This window comes from Acinonyx jubatus, chromosome E3 (assembly GCF_027475565.1).
Source record: "Acinonyx jubatus isolate Ajub_Pintada_27869175 chromosome E3, VMU_Ajub_asm_v1.0, whole genome shotgun sequence".
Taxonomy (NCBI): domain Eukaryota; kingdom Metazoa; phylum Chordata; class Mammalia; order Carnivora; family Felidae; genus Acinonyx; species Acinonyx jubatus.
In genome coordinates, this window is record NC_069398.1 from 39,588,973 (window position 1) to 39,608,588 (window position 19,616).

At 43.8% G+C, this 19,616-nt stretch overlaps 1 protein-coding gene across 5 annotated transcripts in view; it reads right to left on the reverse strand.

Annotated features, from left to right (window-relative positions):
* CREBBP (CREB binding protein) overlaps positions 1 to 19,616 on the reverse strand; it is a 126,422-nt gene that overhangs the window by 89,599 nt on the left and 17,207 nt on the right. For 4 of the 5 annotated variants that reach the window (XM_027043371.2, XM_027043372.2, XM_027043369.2 and 1 more), the window contains exon 2: positions 12,688 to 13,400. In XM_027043371.2, coding sequence (XP_026899172.1) covers positions 12,688 to 13,400 — 713 coding nt within the window. Of the gene's footprint in view, positions 1 to 12,687; positions 13,401 to 17,798; positions 19,047 to 19,616 lie in introns of those variants that run through there. The other variant, XM_053213879.1, reaches the window with a different exon arrangement.

Consider the following 19,616-nt stretch of genomic DNA (forward strand, 5'->3'; position numbering starts at 1 on the left):
TAGGTTGTGGGCCATATAAAAACAGTCCACAGGCCAAATCTGGCCCATGGGTTATAGCTTGCTGACTCCTGAATTAGTCTAGAAAACAGACCCCTCCTTAATCCAGCCAATTCCATTCCTACTTATTTATCCAAGAGAAATGAAAATTTCTATGTCCACACAAAGACTTACACAAAAATATTCACACAAGCTTTACTCTTAACTATTCCGAACAGGAAAGCACCACGACCTCCGTGGAGAGGAGACCAGATAGCAAGTCACGGTGTGTTCATACAGTGGAGTGCTATTTGGCAATAAAAAGAGCAACTAAACTTGGGCCACAGTATGGATGAATCTCACTCCGCAAGCAAAGGAAGCCTTGCAAAAAAAGTCCGTGTCCGTACGATTCTGTTCACACGGAGTTTACCTGAGAACAGGTAAAACTCATCCATGGTGAAAGAAATCAGTAGTGATCATAGGGTTGGGATGGGAGAACAGGAAAAGGGAAGAATACAAAGGAACTTTCTGGGGTAATGAAAATGCCCTAGACCTTGAAAGGGGTGTGGCCTATCCTCCATGAGTTTTGACAAATGCATCGAATGAACACTTAAGATCTGTGCATTACACACCATGCAAATTATATTTCCAAAAATAATAAAACAATAAGATATTTAAAAAGTTAAATACATGCAAAAAATAATCCATTAACTCTAGATCCTAATAGTTGACCTTTAGTTGAAAAGTAACAAGGTTGACTGGGTTTCCTTACAAGTATTACTCTTCAAAATAGTCACTCGGGAGACTTATCTAATGAAAGGATTCAATGTTGCTGTTTGCAGAATATTCATTCAGTTTGTTTTACAGAAAATAATGTTACAAAGTTAACTGTAAAAAAAAAAAATAGGACTCTAACTCTGACTTTAAAAAAGAGATATGTGGGAAGCCTGGGTGGCTCCATGGGTTAAGCGTCAGACTTCGGCTCAGGTCATGATCTCGCGGTGCGTAAGTTCGAGCCCCGCATCAGGCTCTGTGCTGACAGCTCGGAGCCTGGAGCCAGCTTCGGATTCTAGGTCTCCCTCTCTCTCTGCCCCTCTGCTGTTCATGCTCTATCTCCGTCTCTCTGTCTCTCTCAAAAATAAACATTAAAAAAATTTTTTAATTAAAAAACTAGAGATACATAATTATAGATAAAAGACTGGTAAGAAAGACATCAAAAAGTTAACACTAATTATGAAGTAGGTGATAGCATTATGGACAATGTTTTCTTCTCTAGACTTTCAAAATTTTGTACAATAAACACTATATTTACTAGAAAATATTATCTGAAAACATTAAAAAGGCAGTCTCATTATCATTTCGAATGTTCTGTGGTTATCTCAAACCCTTTCTGTAAGCCACGAGTCAATCTCTGAAAGTGTTTCAGCATCCAGGCACTGTGCTAAGAACTATACATACACCGCATTATTCCATTAGTACAATTCTCCGAGACAGATACTATCATCACCCCCTCTTTCATCTACACACTTCTCAAAGGCAGGTGCTATCATTATCCTCATTTAAAAGACAAAAAAACTAAGACCCAGAGTCATAACATAATTTTCCCACAGCTGATAATTACTGGAGCCTGGATTTGAACTGAGACAACTTTCTCCAGAGCCCGGGCTCTGCTCTTAAGTGCGCAGCCGGACCGTATTTGGGGGATGGCAGCTACTACTACAACGACTACTGCTCCAATTACTGCTACTACTACCAGAAAGAGGAAGATAAAGGAAAGGAGGAGAAAGAAGAAAAACAGGAAGAAGAAAGAGGAAGCAGATCAAATACTATCTGTGGTCAAGCCATTTAATGTACATATACAATCTGTTAATTCAAAAGCTTTTAATGTTTATTTTGAGACAGCGAGAGCACATGCCTGAGCAACGAGTGGCAGAGAGACAGAGAGAGAGAGAGAGAGAGAGAGAGAGAGAGAGAGAGAGAGAGAGAATATGAATGAATCCTGAGCAGGTGTGCAGAGGGCTCAATCTCACAAACCATGAAATCACGACCTGAGCCGAAATCAAGAATTGGATGCTAAACCGAGCCACCCAGGTGCCCCTAAAAAGTTTTAAAAAGAAATAAATTCATGGGTAATTATCATAGGAAGTTAGGCACAGTTATGATCACCTTCCATTAAGATCATGGATAGGATTACTGAGCTGGCTTTGTATTTCCCCCCCAAAACTTCTGCCTACAGGAGCAGTGTGCACCCCATGGCACAATGCATCCAATCAAAGCTTCCAGTCTCCTCAATCCATACAGTGACCCCTGATTTCCATGGCAGTCTTTTAAAAAAAACGATTTACTTAAAATCCCCTTGTTTTCTTTGCATTATTTCAAGGATCAGATGACAGTACATGAAAATAAGAAAAGCATCAGACAAATGTGCAGTATTATTTCTCCCGGTATTAAAGGTAAGAAATTTCCTATTATCATTAAAAAATAGAGAAGGTGGGTGAGTCATTCATTCCTATAATAGCCAGGTTGGCTGTATTAATTCCTTACTCACCATAATCTGCTAATTTATTCCTTTAGCACACAGGTGCTCCGAGTGTGGTCCCTGACCAGCACAACCAGGGTTACATGGGACCCGGCAAAAAATGCAAATTCTTAGGCCCCACCCCAAACCCACTGAATCAGGAACTCAGGGGAGGGGCCTAAGACTCTGGGTTAATGAGCCTCCACTGATTCTGCTGGAGGCTCAAGCCTGAGAATCACTGCTTCATCCCATTTGACCAAAATGCTGGCTGCCTGGGTCCGTGGGGGTCTTCATACACTCAAAGCCTTTACCCCTTTGGGAGAGCTTCAGGCAAGAGTGAGTTCTATGTTTTCTGACCACTTTCCAAAAGAGAATTATTTAAAATCTTATTTAAAATTAAGCCCTCGGGGAACCTGGGTGGCTCAATCGGCTGCGAACCAGACTTCGGCTCAGGTCATGGTCTCGTAGTTCATGAGTTTGAGCCCCACATCAGGCTCTATGCTGACAGCTCAGAGCCTGGAGCCTACTTCAGATTCTGTGTCCCACTCTCTCTGCCTCTGCCCTGCTCCTGCTCTGTCTCTCTCTTTCTCTCAAAATAAACATTAAATTTAAAAAATTAAGGGGAAAAAAAAGCCCTCACCTAACCCCTTGTAAACATGGTTTACCATGTAAACTATTTTGGGCCCTTTCAGATCTGTTACTTCCAAGAAAGGACTAATAGGATTTCTAGGGTCACAAAAGCACATTTTTATCAACCTTAGAATTAGATTCTGGACTCTTGGCCACACACATCATGACACCATCCTCTATCAGCTTCTGGCTTCCCTCTGCCACCTCTGTGCCGAGCAACAACTCTTGGTACCTGTAGCCGGGAGAATAATTTCAATGCACAGCTTCCAATTTCCACTTGCATTTATCTTTTTGGCTTTCCTTCTAAAAGACAAGCATTTGGGTTATTTTCAGTGGAAACCTACAACATGCTACCAAAAAGATAACATATCAGGTTTTGCCACTGTTGAAGTTGAGAAACTGTTTCTTTTAAAGTCCTATCATGTTAACATTATTGCCATGTTGTTGAAATAGCTATTTTCCATTAAAAAAAAATTTTTTTTATGTTTACTTATTTTTTGAGAGAGAGACAAAGCATGACCACAGGAGGGGCAGAAAGAGAGGAAGACACAGAATCCGAAGCAGGCTTCAGGCTCTGAGCTGTCAGCACAGAGCCTGACATGGAGCTTGAACTCACGGACCGTAAGGTCATGACCTGAGCCGAAGTCAGATGCTTGACCGACTGAGGCACCCAGGAGCCCCAAGGTGCCCCTAATTTTAGAACAGAAAACAAATGGTTACATCAAGAAAGAAAACATGATGGACGAGCTGGGGGCAGGGGAGGACACAGGCAAGGGACTGACCACTGGCCACTCCCACGACTCCCTCCCCCAGCCTCAAGGTCACTCCTTCCGAACTGAAGTCAGTCTGCCCAGGAGGGACGAGGGGTTACCTGCTACTGCACAAAGACACCCTAAAAGGTAGAAAGTGCTGGATCTATTCTGATGGCCAAGTTGACAAGCCGACCACACAGAGGGTCTCAATGGCATCAGGCCATTCACCAAATGACCAGTTCACGAGAAATTACCAATTTACCAAAACCTTTTAAGAAATATTCTTCTTCTTCTTTTTTAATGTTTATTCTTGAGGAAGAGAGAGAGAGAGAGAGAGAGAGAGAGAGAGAGAGAGAACAAACACGTGAGAGCAGAAGGGCAGAGAGAGAGGGGAGACACAGAATCTGAGACAGGTTCCAAGCTCCGAGGTGTCAGCACAGAGCCTGAAGTGGGGCTCGAACTCAGAGACTGCCAGATCACGACCTGAGCTGAAGTCAGACACTTAACCTACTGAGCCACCCAGGCGCCCCTATATTTTTTATTTTGAATATTTCCTTGAAGAGTCACAAAATTGGGAATAAGAAAGTGGGAATAATCACAAACATCAAGAAAGTCTAAAATTATTAAAGCCTGAAATGGAAAGAATTTCTATTAAGATACAAATTGTAAAACTGACCCAGGAACAGAGGCACAGGTTGGTGACACAGAGACCTTTAGCCAAACTGTGGGACCTAGTTCTGGCTATGCCACTCACTGACTATACGACTTGTGCTAAACTATTCAACTTTCCTTCCTTCTCTCCACTCTGTGCTCCTCCACTTTGTAAAAAAAATTTTATTATTACTTTTATTTTAGAGAGAGTAAGTGTGGGGGAGGAGCAGATGGAGAGAGATAAAGAGAATCCGAAGCAGGCTCCACCCTCAGCATGGAGCCTGATGCAGGACATGACCCCATGACCCCAGGATCATGACCTGAGCTGAAATCAATAGTCAGATGCTCAACTGACTTAGCCACCCAGGCACCCCAAAGATTTTTTTTTTTTATTTTTTAAATAGGCTCCATGCCCAGTGCAGAGCCCAGTTCAGGGCTTGAACTCACAACCCTGAGATCAAGACCTAAGCTGATATGAAGAGTTGGACACTTAGCCAACTGAGCCACCCAGGAACTCGTGTGTTCCTCTAATTCTTAAGGTGTGACATGGAAATACTACGTACTACCCACTTTATATATTTTTATGAGAATAAAAGTAAATATTTTGAGTTCTTCTCAAAATTGAGTAAATTTAGACCTTTCTTAAAGAAAAATATATTGATCAAAGAGACCAACAGTCTAAAAAGTCCAGATCTAGAGAAAATAGCAAGAGTGTTTGTCAAAGATCTTCGGTCAGCCCCCAGGAAAAAAAGTTTTAGGCCTATAGAGTTGTACAGGTGAAGTCTCTCAAATCCTCAAGAAATAGATTATTCAAATGCCAAACCATTTAGAGAAGAAATGTGAAAGGCTTCCAAATTCACTTTGACCAAGTTAACAGGACATGGATATCAAAACCTGACAAAACTCAAAAAAGAACTTGGATCAATGTCACTAGTGATTAATGAGAAGTAAAAATTCTAAATGAAAGACTAGCAAATAAAATTTAGCAATATATTAGCTTTTAATTTCACAATGACAAAGATGGCTCAATTTGATGTTAGGCTCAATTTGATGTTAGGAAACCTACTGAGATAATCTGTCACATACAGAAAACAGAAGAGAAAAAAATCACAGGATAATCACCACAGATGTTAAAAAGGAATTTGATAAAATCCAAAAACTAATAAATGAAGATTCAATTATACTTGAATTTAAAATGACTCCAAACCAAAATTCACACTATACTTAATAATAAAATACTAGACACACCTCTAATCAGATCCAAGACAGAGAGGTCTGAGAACATAAACATTGGGAGAAATACTGGCAAGATGATGAAACTATCAACAATGCAAAAGGTGACTGTCCACTGGGAAAACCCACGAGAAACATCTGAAAAAGCATTAAATAAGAGAATTCCATAAAGTGGCCAGATTACCAAAGTGACACGTGTCTATCAATATCTTTCCTGTACTAAAACAGTAGTCAGTTAGGTAATGAAAGAGAATAACTCATCGAAAGCAACAGTAAACCCATCAATCCGTGCAGAAATAAACTTAATAAAAAAGGCATATCACCTATATAAAGAAAACTATACAATGCTTGTGAGCAACAGAAGACTGCATGACATGCAGCCAGTTATCCACACAAGTTATAGTATGGATAGGGTAAGAGGACTCAGGAAGCCCCAAAACCGAAAACTTAACATGTCAAATTCCTTCTTAAATGATTCACAAAGTTCAATACAATCCCCATCAAATTCCACAGGTTTCGCTTGTTTGTTTTTAGGAACTTGAAAAACAGCCTCAAGTTGATCTGAAGCAGCACTTGTCAACGCTGACTGCTCTCTGAAGAACCGTAAACCGAATCAACGCTCATGCCACACCCCAGAGAATCTAACTTAACTGGTCTGCAGCGGGGTTCAGACATCCTATTTTTACAAATCTCCCCGTGTAATTCTGACGTGCACACAGGGCTGAGAATGACACATCTAGAAGAGTGTAAGAATGGCAAAGCCAATTCTGGATGCTTAAAAAAGAAGGAAGAGCAACCACCTCCGTCATGGATTAAAGTTCATTATACAGGTAGGATGCTATGCTTCTGGCACAGGAAAAGCAAAGATCAATGAAACAAGCAAACAAAGTCCGGAATTGGACCCAAGCCCTGTGTAACTTGAAAATGAGTAAAAAGTAATAAAAATGGTATATCACGTCACTGGGGAGAAAGCTGGACCAGCGACAGCTAAGTAAATGGCACTGGGATGACAACTGTAATTTGGGAAAAAACATACAGCTAGATCTCTACATCTCACTCAAGCCAAAAGCAATTCTGAGTTAAAGATCCAAGATTTAAGGGAAAAGAATACAGGAGAATATTTCCTAATTTTGTAACAAGGAAAGCATTCCTAAACATGATATAAAACCCAAAAGCCACAGAGGAAAAAAATGGATAAATCTGTTTCCATAAAAACTGGTAACATCCATTTATTTGGTGAAAACCACAGAACTATCAAACTGTAAAACCTAAGTACCCATACGTCTGGTAAAACAGACTTCAGCAAATAGAAAAGAGGAAAAAACTTACATTTATTAAAAGGTTTTAATTTTTAATATACAAAGAATATTAAGAATATAAACCAACAAGAAAAAAAGGAAACACAACAGAAAAACTAACAGAGAATATGGGCACAATATAAATGCCCAGGAACTCAGGAAAAGACATTTCTGCCTAAGAGAAGGACAAATCAGTAAAAAGATGTTTACTGTCAGTGTTGGAGAGGATACGGGGGGACAGACTCATCTGCTTTTGGTGAGGGCATAACGTGTACAATGTTTATGGAGCGTATCTGATAATATGCTTATTAAAAATGTATCCTGGGGCGCCTAGGTGGCTCAGTCAGTTAAGCATCCAACTCTTGATTTCTGCTCAGTTCATGATCTCACGGTTCATGAGAACAAGCCCTGTGTTGAGCTCAATGCTGGTGGCATGGAGCCTGCTCGGAATTCTCTCTCCCTCTCTCTCTGCCCCTCCCCCTCTCACTCTCTCAAAATAAATAAAGTTAAAAAACAAAGTAAGTATCCTTTAATCAGGAGTTTCACTACTAAGGATTTATCTGGCAGATAGCCTCAGCTGTACAAAGATGTATGTATAAATCAAAATTGTTATTATCAGCAAAACACTGTAAACAACCTAAACACACAGCCATTAGGGCATTAGTCAAATAAATTAAGATATACCTGAATCAGGGACTTTTTAAAATTTTTATTATTATTTTTAATGTTTATTTACTTGAGAGAGAGAGAGAGAGGGAGGAGGAGAAAAAGAGGAGGAAGAAGAGGAAGAGGAGGGGGCGGGGCAGAGAGCAAGAGGGAAACAGAATCTGAAGCAAGCTCCAGCTGAGTGTCAGTGCAGAGCCCAACGTGGGACTTGAACCCACAAACTGCAAGATCATGACCTGAGCCAAAGTCAGACACTTAACCAACTGAGCCACTCAGGCATCCCTCCAAATCAGGGTTAATACCGTACCCAGTGAGAAGGACTGAGCTCGATCCAACATGGAACTTACAACTTCCATTATTAAGTGGCAGGAAATAGGTACATGTATTTATACACACACACACACACATACATACATACATACATACATACATACATACATACATACATAAAGGGAGGGAGAGAGAGATGTTATACTATACTACTCTTTTTTTTATGTTGTTTATTTGAGGCAGGGGGCAGGAGAGCTTGAGCAGGGGAGGGGCAGAAAGAGAGTAGACAGAGAATCCCAAGCAGGCTCTGTGCTATGATGCAGGGGCTCGATCCCACGACCCGGGAGATCATGACCTCAGCCAAAGTCAAGAGTCAGATGCTCAACCAACTGAGCCACTCAGGCACTGCTGTACTATACTAGTCTTTATGTTTAGGGAGGAGATATCTATACACACACACACACACACACACGCGTGCGCGCGCCTCTCTCTGCACAAATCATACCCAACAGGATAGTTAAGAAATAGTTGTCTTTGGTGAGAAACTTTGGGAGAACCAAAGGTCAAAATTTAAAGGAGATCAACTTTTCAGTTCTTACTCTAGCACTAGCCTTTTTTTTTTTTCTTTTCTGGTGGTTTGTTGTTAAACCACATACCTGATTACTTTCTAGAAATGAAATTTTTAATAAAGCCTTTGACCCAGTAACCTCACTTTTCGAACCTATCCCACAATGTATGCGGATATACCTACACAGAAAGATACATTCATTGCAGCTGTGTTTATACTAATGAAAAACCACAATCCAAATGTTCACCATGAGAGGAGTAGATCAATAAATTACGGTGCATCAAATAATGGAATACTTTGCTATCAGTAGGAAAACGAAAAATCTGTGCGCGCTGACAAGGAAAGGTAAGCAGGGTATGTACTGTTACGTAAAACAGCAAAGTGCTTATGTAGCTTGGTTCCATTTCTTATGAACAAACAGTATGTGCTAAACATAACTGTACAGAAGTGATTGTAAGAAATGAGGCTGACCTCTTCTATTATTTGAATTATTTTATAGGAAAAAAAATTTTAAGTGTTTATTTTTGAGAGAGAGAATGGGGGAGGGGCAGAGAGGGAGACAGAGGATCCCAAGTGGGCTCCATGCTGACAGTGCAGAGCCCAATGTGGGCTTGAACTCATGAACTCTGAGATCATGACCTGAGCCCAAGTCAGATGCTTAACCAAATGAGCCACGTAGGAAATTTGTGTTTTCTTTGTAATGACCATTTTTATTTTTTTATTTTTATTATTTTTTTTAATGTTTATTTATTTTTGAGAGAGAGAGACAGACCATGAGTGGGGGAGGGGCAGGGAGAGAGGGAGACACAGAATTTGAAGCAGGCTCCAGGCTCTGAGCTGTCAGCACAGGGCCCAACACGGGACTTGAACTCAAGAACCATGAGATCGTGACCCGAGCCGAAGTCGGATGCTCAACCAACTGAGCCACCCAGGTGCCCCTGTAATGATCATTTTTAAAACAACACTATTTTTTAAAAAATTTCTTTTTCCCCGTGTGCATTTTAAAATCTTATTTGGGGGGGCGCCTGGGTGGCTCAGTTGGTTAAGCATCCCAACTTCGGCTCAGGTCATGATCTCGTGGTTCATGGGTTCCAGTCCCACCAGCCTGGAGCCTGTGTCTCCCTCTCTCCCTGTCCCTCCCTCCACCACGCACTTGGTCTCTCTCTCTCTCTCTCTCTCAAAAATAATAAAAACATGCAAAAATTTTTTGTTAAGTCCTATTTGGCTTAAAACGCGCTCGTCTCTTGCTCTTCTTATTTGTCCATCACTATTCTTTTGTTTCCACCCAAAGGCCATGACAACCTTCCAAAAAACACCAGTCCCAGTCCTTCCTTTGCCGTCAGCCTCTTTGGGAGGCTGTTCCTTCAGGGCACAGAGGGGGCAGTCTCCACAACACCAATGCGGCTTCCTCTCCACACAGTGAACACTCGAGAAGGGCTGTCTGAAAGATCACTCTGCACAAAGGAATGAAAACTCGGGGCAGCCAGAGAAGCATGGGATGACAGAGATGGACCGACCAAGCCCAGACTACAGGAAACCTACCAGAAAGAATAAACAAAACCATCGGATTCTTCAACAAATGAACTGTAAGGATCCTAGAGATAACAGATTCTTAAGAGCCGTATCAACTGAATGTAAGTTGTCCAGATTTTACGAGAAAAAAAAAAAAAAAACCCTATAGAAACAAATTATGACACACGAGACCACTGGAAATCTGACTTATCCAGGAGACCTCGAAGACGTGAAGAAATCATCCATGTATTTACACATGAGAACGGCGCGTGTTGGTGTATCAAGCCCAACTTTTAGGAATAAGCATGATCAGTGGCTCGCCGAGTATGATCAAAGGGCCCAGGGGCCTTCTGTGGGGGAGGGGGTCTTGACGTGAAAACTACTTCATAAAGTACGAAGACATTATTGCCTTTTTTTTATCTCATTCTCTCACAGAAACACAGAGGCATTTTCCAGAAGCTCTGGGATACCATGTGATACCACTGTGCTTAATGGCTAATGGAACGTGTCCTTGGTATTCAAAATTCTGTTCCAGTATTTAATGTGGCGAATATTGACAGATATAATGCACATTTGAAAGAAATCTCTCAACAGTGGTTAAGATTATCCAGGACTTCTACGACCAAAAAGTTTGAGAACCCTTGCATTAGACCCTCTGCATTCTCCAAAAAAAAAAAAAAAGTAACTGTTTTCTAAGTCCATGGTGCAGCATGGAGTGATGAGTGAACTGGGACAGAGCAAACATCAAGCGGACCATGAGCCCTAACCCACAGAAATCTCTTCTCAACCGACCTCTAGAACGCAGGTGTCCTCTGCAAATGCCAGGGACAAGTAAAAGTGAACTTCACATTCCCCTTTAACAACATTCCAAGAGAGATAAATGCAATTTTAATGTCTGGAATTATAGGTGACTGCTGAACAATGCAGGGGTCTGAGGCTCTGACCCCCACCCAGTTGAAAATTGGCATAGAACTTTGGATTTCCTGAAAACTTAACTACTAATAGCCTACTACTGATCGGAAGCCTTGCCAATAACATAAACAGTAGTTTAACACTTATTTTGTATGTTACATATATGTATAATATACTGTTTTCTTACAATAAAGCCAGCTAGAGAAAAGAAAACGTTATTAACAAAATCATAAGGAAAATGCATTTATAGTACTGTGTTTATGAAAAAAAACCTACCTACGTATAAACAGACTCACATAGTTCAAACCTGTGTTGTTCAATGGTCAACTCTATCTCATTTTTATTTCCCAAGTTAAAAAAAAAAATGGTCTCCTTACCTAAGACAGTCCTCGGGCTTCCCGTGCCTCTCCCAATGCCCCCACGAGCCTTGTGGGGAGACTGTGTGCTACTCTTACTTCTCCTTTTCCTTTATTTGGACTCAAATCCAAGCAACAGCCAAACGATTCTACTGTTCTAGAATTTGCTGTTCCAAATGCTGCCTGAAACAGGTGCTCCAGTGGCCGCCGCTGAGTAGCCTTCGTCTGGGAGCCTCTGCGGGGCCTGCTCCCTCACTGAGAATCAGCCTGCCCCCTTCCTGTCCCATCTCCCATCTCCCCAGCTTCTCCCCTCCCTGCTCTCCGAGTTCAGCCGCCACTCTGCATGCCCGCTGCCCACTGCAGGCCGGTAGCTACAAGCCAGAGCCCAGCCTGCACAGGCCCCCCGGCCCCCCGGAGGCTCTGGAGAGCGCAGGGCGCCGGGCTGCACCCTATGTTCCGAGTCGGGAGCTCTGCGCTTCTAACAAGCTCCTTGCAGACGCTGCCCCTGCCGGCCCACGGACCCCACTCTGGGGACCACAGCTCCCGAGTCTCTCCTGTGACCCGAAGGCCCAAGCTGCCCAGGCTCCGCCGCCTCCTCACGGCAGGCAGCTAAGCAGCCCGGAATGCAGCTTCTTTGCTGGTAAAATGGGGACTGGGACAAAAGACACTTCGCCGGCCAGGCGAATGTCAAAAGGAAAGGGTCCACCGGGCGACAACTCCGTCAGCTGGGTAAAAGCGGGATAGAGCAGCCTCCACGAGAGTCAGGGATGCGACACAAAGCTGATTCCCAGCAGAAGGTGCCTCTTTCAACCATGTGGTCCTATGTGCACACATCTTCCTAAGGGGCTGAAAACTGGCAATTAGTCCAGATACCTTCCCAACGTTCTCAACTGCCTCGCGTGCAGGCTACTCTACTGCGGGCTTCTTTAACAATTCCCACCTTGCTGTACTGCATTTTAGAGAGAGAGCGTGCACGAGTGGGGGAGGGGGAAGAGGCAAAGACAGAATCACAAGCAGGCCCCACACTAAATGCAGAGCCCGACAAAGGGCTCGATCCCACGACCCTGGGACCACGACCTGAGCCGAAATCAAGAGTCGGACGTTCAACCAACTGAGCCACCCAGGCGCCCCAAGAATTCCCACTTTAAGGACAGGGGCAGAGATCTTTCTCTCTGGGTTTCAGATACCAACTCTCCCTCCTCCAAATCTGAGGGGCAGAGGGAAAGACTGAAGGAGGCAGGAACATGCCGCATTCCACCAGCCCCCCACCCCCGTTACCTGCTAGGAAGGAGAAGCTCCCCGCCCCCAGGAGTAGGAAGCATTCAGAGCACTTCAGCTCACTTACCTTGGTCATGCCTCCCGCCTGCGCCGTGTTCAGTCCCGCGTGACTGGCCATTTGCGGCGAGACCTGCGTTAACGTCTCGGCCAACACGCTGCTCGAGGCCCCCTGCATGGCGGGCGCGGGGTACGGCATCCCAGCTCCCCTTCCTCTGCCGGCCGCCCCAAGAGAGCCATTCATGACTTGCGCCTGTCCTTGCTGGGCCTGGTTCATTAAACTATGGCCAGAGTTACTATTGAGGAGGGCAGGGTGGGTCTGGTTAAAGTTAGCATTCATGCAGATCCCAGGTCCCGTCTGCGACGTGGCAGGGCTGCTGGTCACCAGCCCCACTTGCTTTTGTGCTTGCGGATTCAGTGCTTGGGAAGCAGGGGGAGTGGGCCCAGAGGTGCTGGCTGCCTGTTTGGGCAGGCTGGGGGCTGAAGAATCTCCCTGGTTCAGAGGGCTCTTGCCCATGGCACCCAGGCTGGCCATGTTTGCACTGTTCGGCTGCCCTTGAGCCTGCCCACCGAGGCCTTGCTGCACGGGGCTGCTGGCGCTAACATTTCCTATTCCTGGGTTGATACTAGAGCCGCTGCCTCCGCGCAGAAGCTCCGACAGTTGTTTATGTTTGGAAGCAGCATCTGGAACAAGGTTCCCACTGTTTATAAGGCCTAATTCTCCTCCATTGGGGATCAGCTCATCAGGAAGATCATTTTCCAAGTCAAACAATGATCCAAAATCTAGAAATTAAACAGAAATGGAAATGAGAAACTAAGCAACCGTAAGAGCTTTCCAAATGTCATTATGTCACTATGACCTTACCCCAAAGGAGCACCGCCCGAGAACACTGGCACGTCTTAAGAGTAACGTTAAAATGATTGGAAACTTCACTTGGGAAAATAAAACAGGGAAGGCTAACCTTCAAACGCTAAAGGAGGAGAAGTTAAACAGAGATGAGAGGAGGGTCGGCCCTACTAGATTTTATCATATATTCCAAAACAATAATCAAATCATGTGGTGTGAGGAGAAACAAAGATATACAAATTAAAGGAAATTAATGGAATTAGAGGAAATTAATCAATTAAACCTTCACCAAATTATGTTAAAATGCTCTGGAGAATGTATGTGTGCCCTGATAAATGGGCATCAGGTGAGATGAAAAGCAATTTGGGGAGATTAAACTCTAACCTTAAGTGATCACAGAGTTAAACGGTAAATTATTAAAGAAAAACAAAAACAAAACAAAACCCGAGCCTAAACAGAATATGAGAGTTCTCACAGTGTTGCAGCTGCAGAAAATAAAGACATGTAAAGGAACTAAGAACAGTTAAAAGGAAAAGAAAACAACTTGACAACTACTAGTCTGACGTGAGAGGGGTTACGGGCAGCATGGGGACGTCCAAGCGTGAGCACACAGGATTTCCCAGTCCCTCTCAAAGTACCATTTCTCTCTCGTGTGGCCTCTGTGTCATCTCCGTCCCTCAGTCCCTCACCGACCACACCTCCTTCACCCCGAAGCCACCTGGCCACGTGCACAAAGGACAAGATGTGTAGGAAACAACACGAGTGGCCGTGTGTGTGGCATCGACATGGTACAGACAAGGTGCGGAGGCGGCCCAGCCCAATGGGTAGACCGAGGACCCGACTGCCTGCTTGTGAGCCCAGCTCTGCTTCTGGAAAGGGGGGGGGGGGGGCGGCGGTGATAATGGCCACCAGACCTCACACGGTTTCGTGGGGACTACGTGAATTAATAAACGTAAAGCATTCCAACCAACAGTGCCTGTGGGGCTAAGTATTTCATCGTATTAGCCGTTATTACCGTTCCACAATAACAGAAGGTTTAATAAATTACTGTATAATATTTCAAAACGTTACATATCTCTTAAAATAATGTCGAAGACTAAAAAGGTAGGAAAATATGCATGTTATGTAAAAACATGCAAATGACATCGTATGTAAAATGGCACGTCAAGTAAGATTAGCACTGAAGTACGTGCACGTGGGCAGTGGCTAGACAGCAACAGGCCAAAAATAAAGAGTGGTACTGGTCAAAGTGGTGGGGTGATGAGTGCATGTGTCTGTTTCTGTTGTTTAAGTACAGTCACTCCCGCTGCCACTCCCCACTCTGAAAAACTGAACGGTCTTCTCCACGGCGGCAGGACCGAAAGACTGCTGACCCAGCAAGCCCCTCCCGTGACCGCTCCAAGGTTCCTCTAAGGAAGGGCAACACCGTCCCAGATGCAGGAGCAAGAGTGACTCAAGAGCCACCCACCACAAGTACCTTCTTGCAGGGACGCAATCCCAGCAAAGAGAATTGCAGGCAAGTTGGCCAAGACTGTTCTGGACAAGGTTCTCCTTCCTTACAGCAAGGCATGCTCGGGAAGAAATCTCCCTTTCCCTCCCCAGACAGGAGAGGAGACACCACTCACACACTAAGTAAGGACGGGCTACAGCAAAACTAGACACTGGGTTCATGAAGCCATCTCCAAGCTGAATTATCCAACTCTGGACCCTCCCTGCCTTCAGATTTCCTGTGATGTGAGAAAATACACTTCCTATCATTTAAGCCATTTTAGCTGAAGTTTAATGAAACGTGCAGCCGAAGGCATCTTGGTATCTCTATCATGTCTATGGATGAAGTTCACACTCCTTCATAAGGCATACCAGGCCATCAGGAGTGGCCCCTGAGCAACCCCTGGCACCTTCTGATGTGCCCTACCTTCCAGCCACAACACAGTGGGCTGTCATACGCAGAAATCCTTCTTCTGGATGCTCTCTCTTGGTCACAACACCCCTCCCTCTCACTCAGGTTCAACACAGTGACTCTGAAGACTTTCTTCAGGCTGCCCCTGCAGAGCAGACCCGTCCCTCTTTTCGGCTTCCAAAGTTCTCTGTACATACGTGTTATGTACAGACCACCTCTAATACATACCAAACTCATCCTACCCGGCTAGAAGGAATTAGAAATTACTTGCAACTGTACACACACACACACACACACAGAGTTTTTGTAGAACCTGTGAGAGCAAGTTGCAGACAGTATGAGCCCTTCTTCCCAAGTGTTTGACCATGCATCTCCTAAGAACACCATTTTACAAAAACACAGCACATTTATGAAATTTAGTAAATTTAACACTGACCCAATACTTAATGTACTGACTGCCCTTACTCAAATGTGACCAATTGTCTCACGAACACCCTTCATCACATTCCCTCTCCTGGTCTAAAGCCCAATTCCGGGCCCCAGTGCACCTCGCTGTCATGTCTTTGTCTTTTTGTCTGGGAAGGTCCCTTAGGCTTGTTCTTTCATAACTCTGACATTTTTGAAGAGGACAGGCCAGTTGGTTTTGTAGAACGTCCCTCAATTTGGGGTTGCTTCCTCCAGATTACAGGACATGTAATTAGGAAGAGACACAGGAGCTGACTCCTGGATACAACAGACAGCTGAGACACAACCACTGATCAGGGCTTTTTGCATCTCGATGTGGTTTGGTGGGTTCCATTCCATAGCTCTTATGGCATTATGTTGTCCTGAATTTGGAGATTCACTAAGGTCTCCAGATACAAAGAACACATTAAATAAAAATTAAAAAAAAAAAACACATGAAATCAAGGAAAAAGAAAACAACTCTCCAACGTAACTCAAGTTTTGTTGCCTTCCAGACTCTAGCCACACGCATACATTTTTATTCCATATTCTTTTAAGATTTTAGTCTTAAGTAATCTCTATGTAGACCCAACGTGGGGCTCCAAGTCACAACCCCAAGATCAAGAGTCACAGTCGCTACCAACTGAGCAAGGAAGGCGCCCGTACTCCACATTCTTAAAAAACAAATAAAAAAACCCAAGAAACCAACAAACCAGTGTGTGTGTGTGTGTGTGTGTGTGTGTGTGTTTTAATGCAATGCTTCTCAACGTATGAACATGAAAATGAAACTACATCTAAACCAGCAAGTAGGAACCATGATGACAGAGATCGAGTTTCCTTTCTATTTCCCAGGGAGGGGATTAAGAGACAGTGTCAAACACTGTAAATCCTTAGAAGGAAATGAACTCCAAATATTTAATATTTAAAGTTTCAAACAACCTGCGGAAGTTCCTGATTGGCTCTTCCAAGTGTCTGGAAGCACTTTTCCTAGGAGAGGGCAGCGAGGCCAGGACCAGAGCAGGCAAACCTGAATGCATAGTTAAACACGGCAGTGTCAGAGTGAGGGTCCCCACTCCAGTGTGAGAATGGGCAACGAGGAAGGAAAAGGAACACCGGAAGTGGAACACCCACGTCCAAATCCTGGCTGAATCGACCAGCCCTGTGTCCCTGAGCAAGCTGCTCCATGTGTGCATCTCACTTCCCTCGAGTGTGAAACAGGGCCGACATCCCAGGGTTATACGATGAAAGCTGGAACAGGGCACATGCTGGTTTTCTTATTCCATATTGCACAAAAACTTTTAAATATCTTACCTTTAAGGAATCACCCACCATCCTGCCACTCTCAAATTTACCAGTTTGGGGTTGTTGTTTTTTTTAATGATTTACCATACCTCTACTCCAAATGCACACGCAACTTTGACAAGTGTCACAAGGCAGCATGTCTTGGGCTCACTTTTGGTTTGTACTGGTTTGACACATTTTGTCCACCTTGACCACTTTTCTCATCTTATTTCAGCCCAAACGCCATCTCCCAGCCATTCAGCTGTAGAAAGAATTGACTCATTCTACTCACGTCCTCACCTACCAGTCCCAACACTTATGAACGTGTATACACCCAAATATACAAGGAGTCTATAAAATAAAGACGGCCTGCGGAGGGCCATCCGTACTCACAATACCACCCTTCTCACCATTACTGTCACCATGTTCCCTATTCTCCAGTTCAAAAAATTGACAACGGAGAGTGAAGAAGGAAAGCCAGGATATTGCAACATACACAGTTATGCTTTCTACACACCACAGTGTCCCAACACAATGGTTGGGCAATACCAATCTGAATCACCGGAAGTTCCTAAAATTCAAGATTGAGTGTTATAAACTTCCAGTCCCAGGTAAGTTCCCTTCTTTCTACCAAGTTACCGGGGGACCCAGGAGAGAGCAGAGCTGAGGCTGAATAAGACTTAGGGGACCATGCTTTCTAGGGGCTCACCTCTCGCAGGAGACTTCTCTGTCACACGGCAAACACCGCCTGTCATGCCTCTATAGCCAACTGGAATTTTCTCTTTTTGGGCTCTTCGGATGCCACCCTAGAGTCCATCCCTTTCATTAAGCTGATGTGAGAAAAAGGTAGCTATAGGCTTCCCGGTCTCTGTCACACTCCTACAAAGTTAGGGCATCCGCAGCATGGAAGGTCTTCATCCAGCATGGTCGCAAGGGATGTTTCACTTCTAGGCTGCTCAGAGAAACCCTGCTCCAGGAAACAATCCCCTCTAAACACTGAAAGACAAGGCATCCTACACATGTTCTAAGATCCATTCTTATCCACCATTATCAGAAGTCAGTATTTCATCTTAAACAAGTAAAGAACTACTATCAGGTACCCTGAAAAAAGGCTCTTCATTTTACAAATCAAATACCAGGTAAGTGGCTGAATCCATCCATCCAGCCTGTAACATCTGAAAACAGCTTTGTTTGAAGAGTCTGTTCAAATGCAGCTGAGCCAACCATCCACAAAACACATCCTTCCTCAGGTTTTCTAACATCTCCTCTTTCTGTCTTAACACCTTATTTTTTTCCTTTCAATGGCAATTGGGGCCCCAATTTCTCTGACTGGCAGAACTGATTTTTCTGTTCGAATGTACACAATCAAGTTGATCAAATCTTGTACTGGCCAGAAGTAGTAACTCTTCTATGGCGGCAGACATGACTGAGTCTTAAAAGCATACTATCAACTCCCAGTTAAAATTCACAAGGCTTTAAGGACCATGACCGAGGGATCGTGTCTACTCAGTGCCTTGCATAAAATGCTTCTGTGAATCGGGCTCTCTACAAACCCCTTCACGCTGAGGGAACGAGTGAATTACAGAGAAGAGTGCCCAAGTTACAGGATACACAGTATCAATTTTAACACTTGCCTTGTGTAGCCAAAGATATAAAATAGTCATCTTAACATTTATGACTACTTTCATAAAAGAGAAACAGAGAGAACAAAATTCAATAATGAATTCTCCTGCCTTGCTTCCCCTTTGCGCAGCCTCATTATCCTGCAGGGGACCAATCAGGTTACTTCTCCCTCCAGCTCCCCCTCGGCATCCACGGCCCTCCATTCCAGGGCTGATGTAAAGATTAAACGTTATTAACACAGAATAAGAGATGTAAGCTTGAGGAAAAACCTAAGAGTGAGAGTTTAGACGCTGTTTCATGTTCATGTTTCTCTACTCTCAAGCATGAAACTCCCCTCCCACAGATACCCTGCCTTCCCCACCCACGCCCACGGCTCTCTGCAGCCCTTACTCTCAGTGAAAAAGGTCTGCTTTTGTTTTTCTTTCCGTAATTTCTTTACGTCTCTTTCGGCATTACTCGTACTAGAACTATTCAAATGCTTGTCTTAAATCTTAAGAACGCTCAGAACTTTTATACATCAGCCCTGGAAACTTTTACAAAAAGAATTTTTAATTCCCGAGACAAAACTGGATACAAAAATTAATCCAAACGGGCAAGGCATTCTGAAAAGGCTCGTGTCTAAAGAGGAGGAAATGACAGAAGGGTAAACACTTTCACAGGGTTCTAATTCTTAGATGATCTGGAGGCCATTCGAGACCCCCGTGGCACAGTCATTAATACATTAGTCAGACACTCGCGACGCAGGAGCCACAGCGGTGTGGTGAGAATAGTACCTCGAGGTCTTGATTCAGGCCCATATCTGTCACTTCCTCCTCCTACACCTCCTTACTATTTCCTGAGCTCTAAAATGGAAAAGAAAACGGCACTTCCCTCTAGGATCATTGATGAAAGGATTAAATCGTAC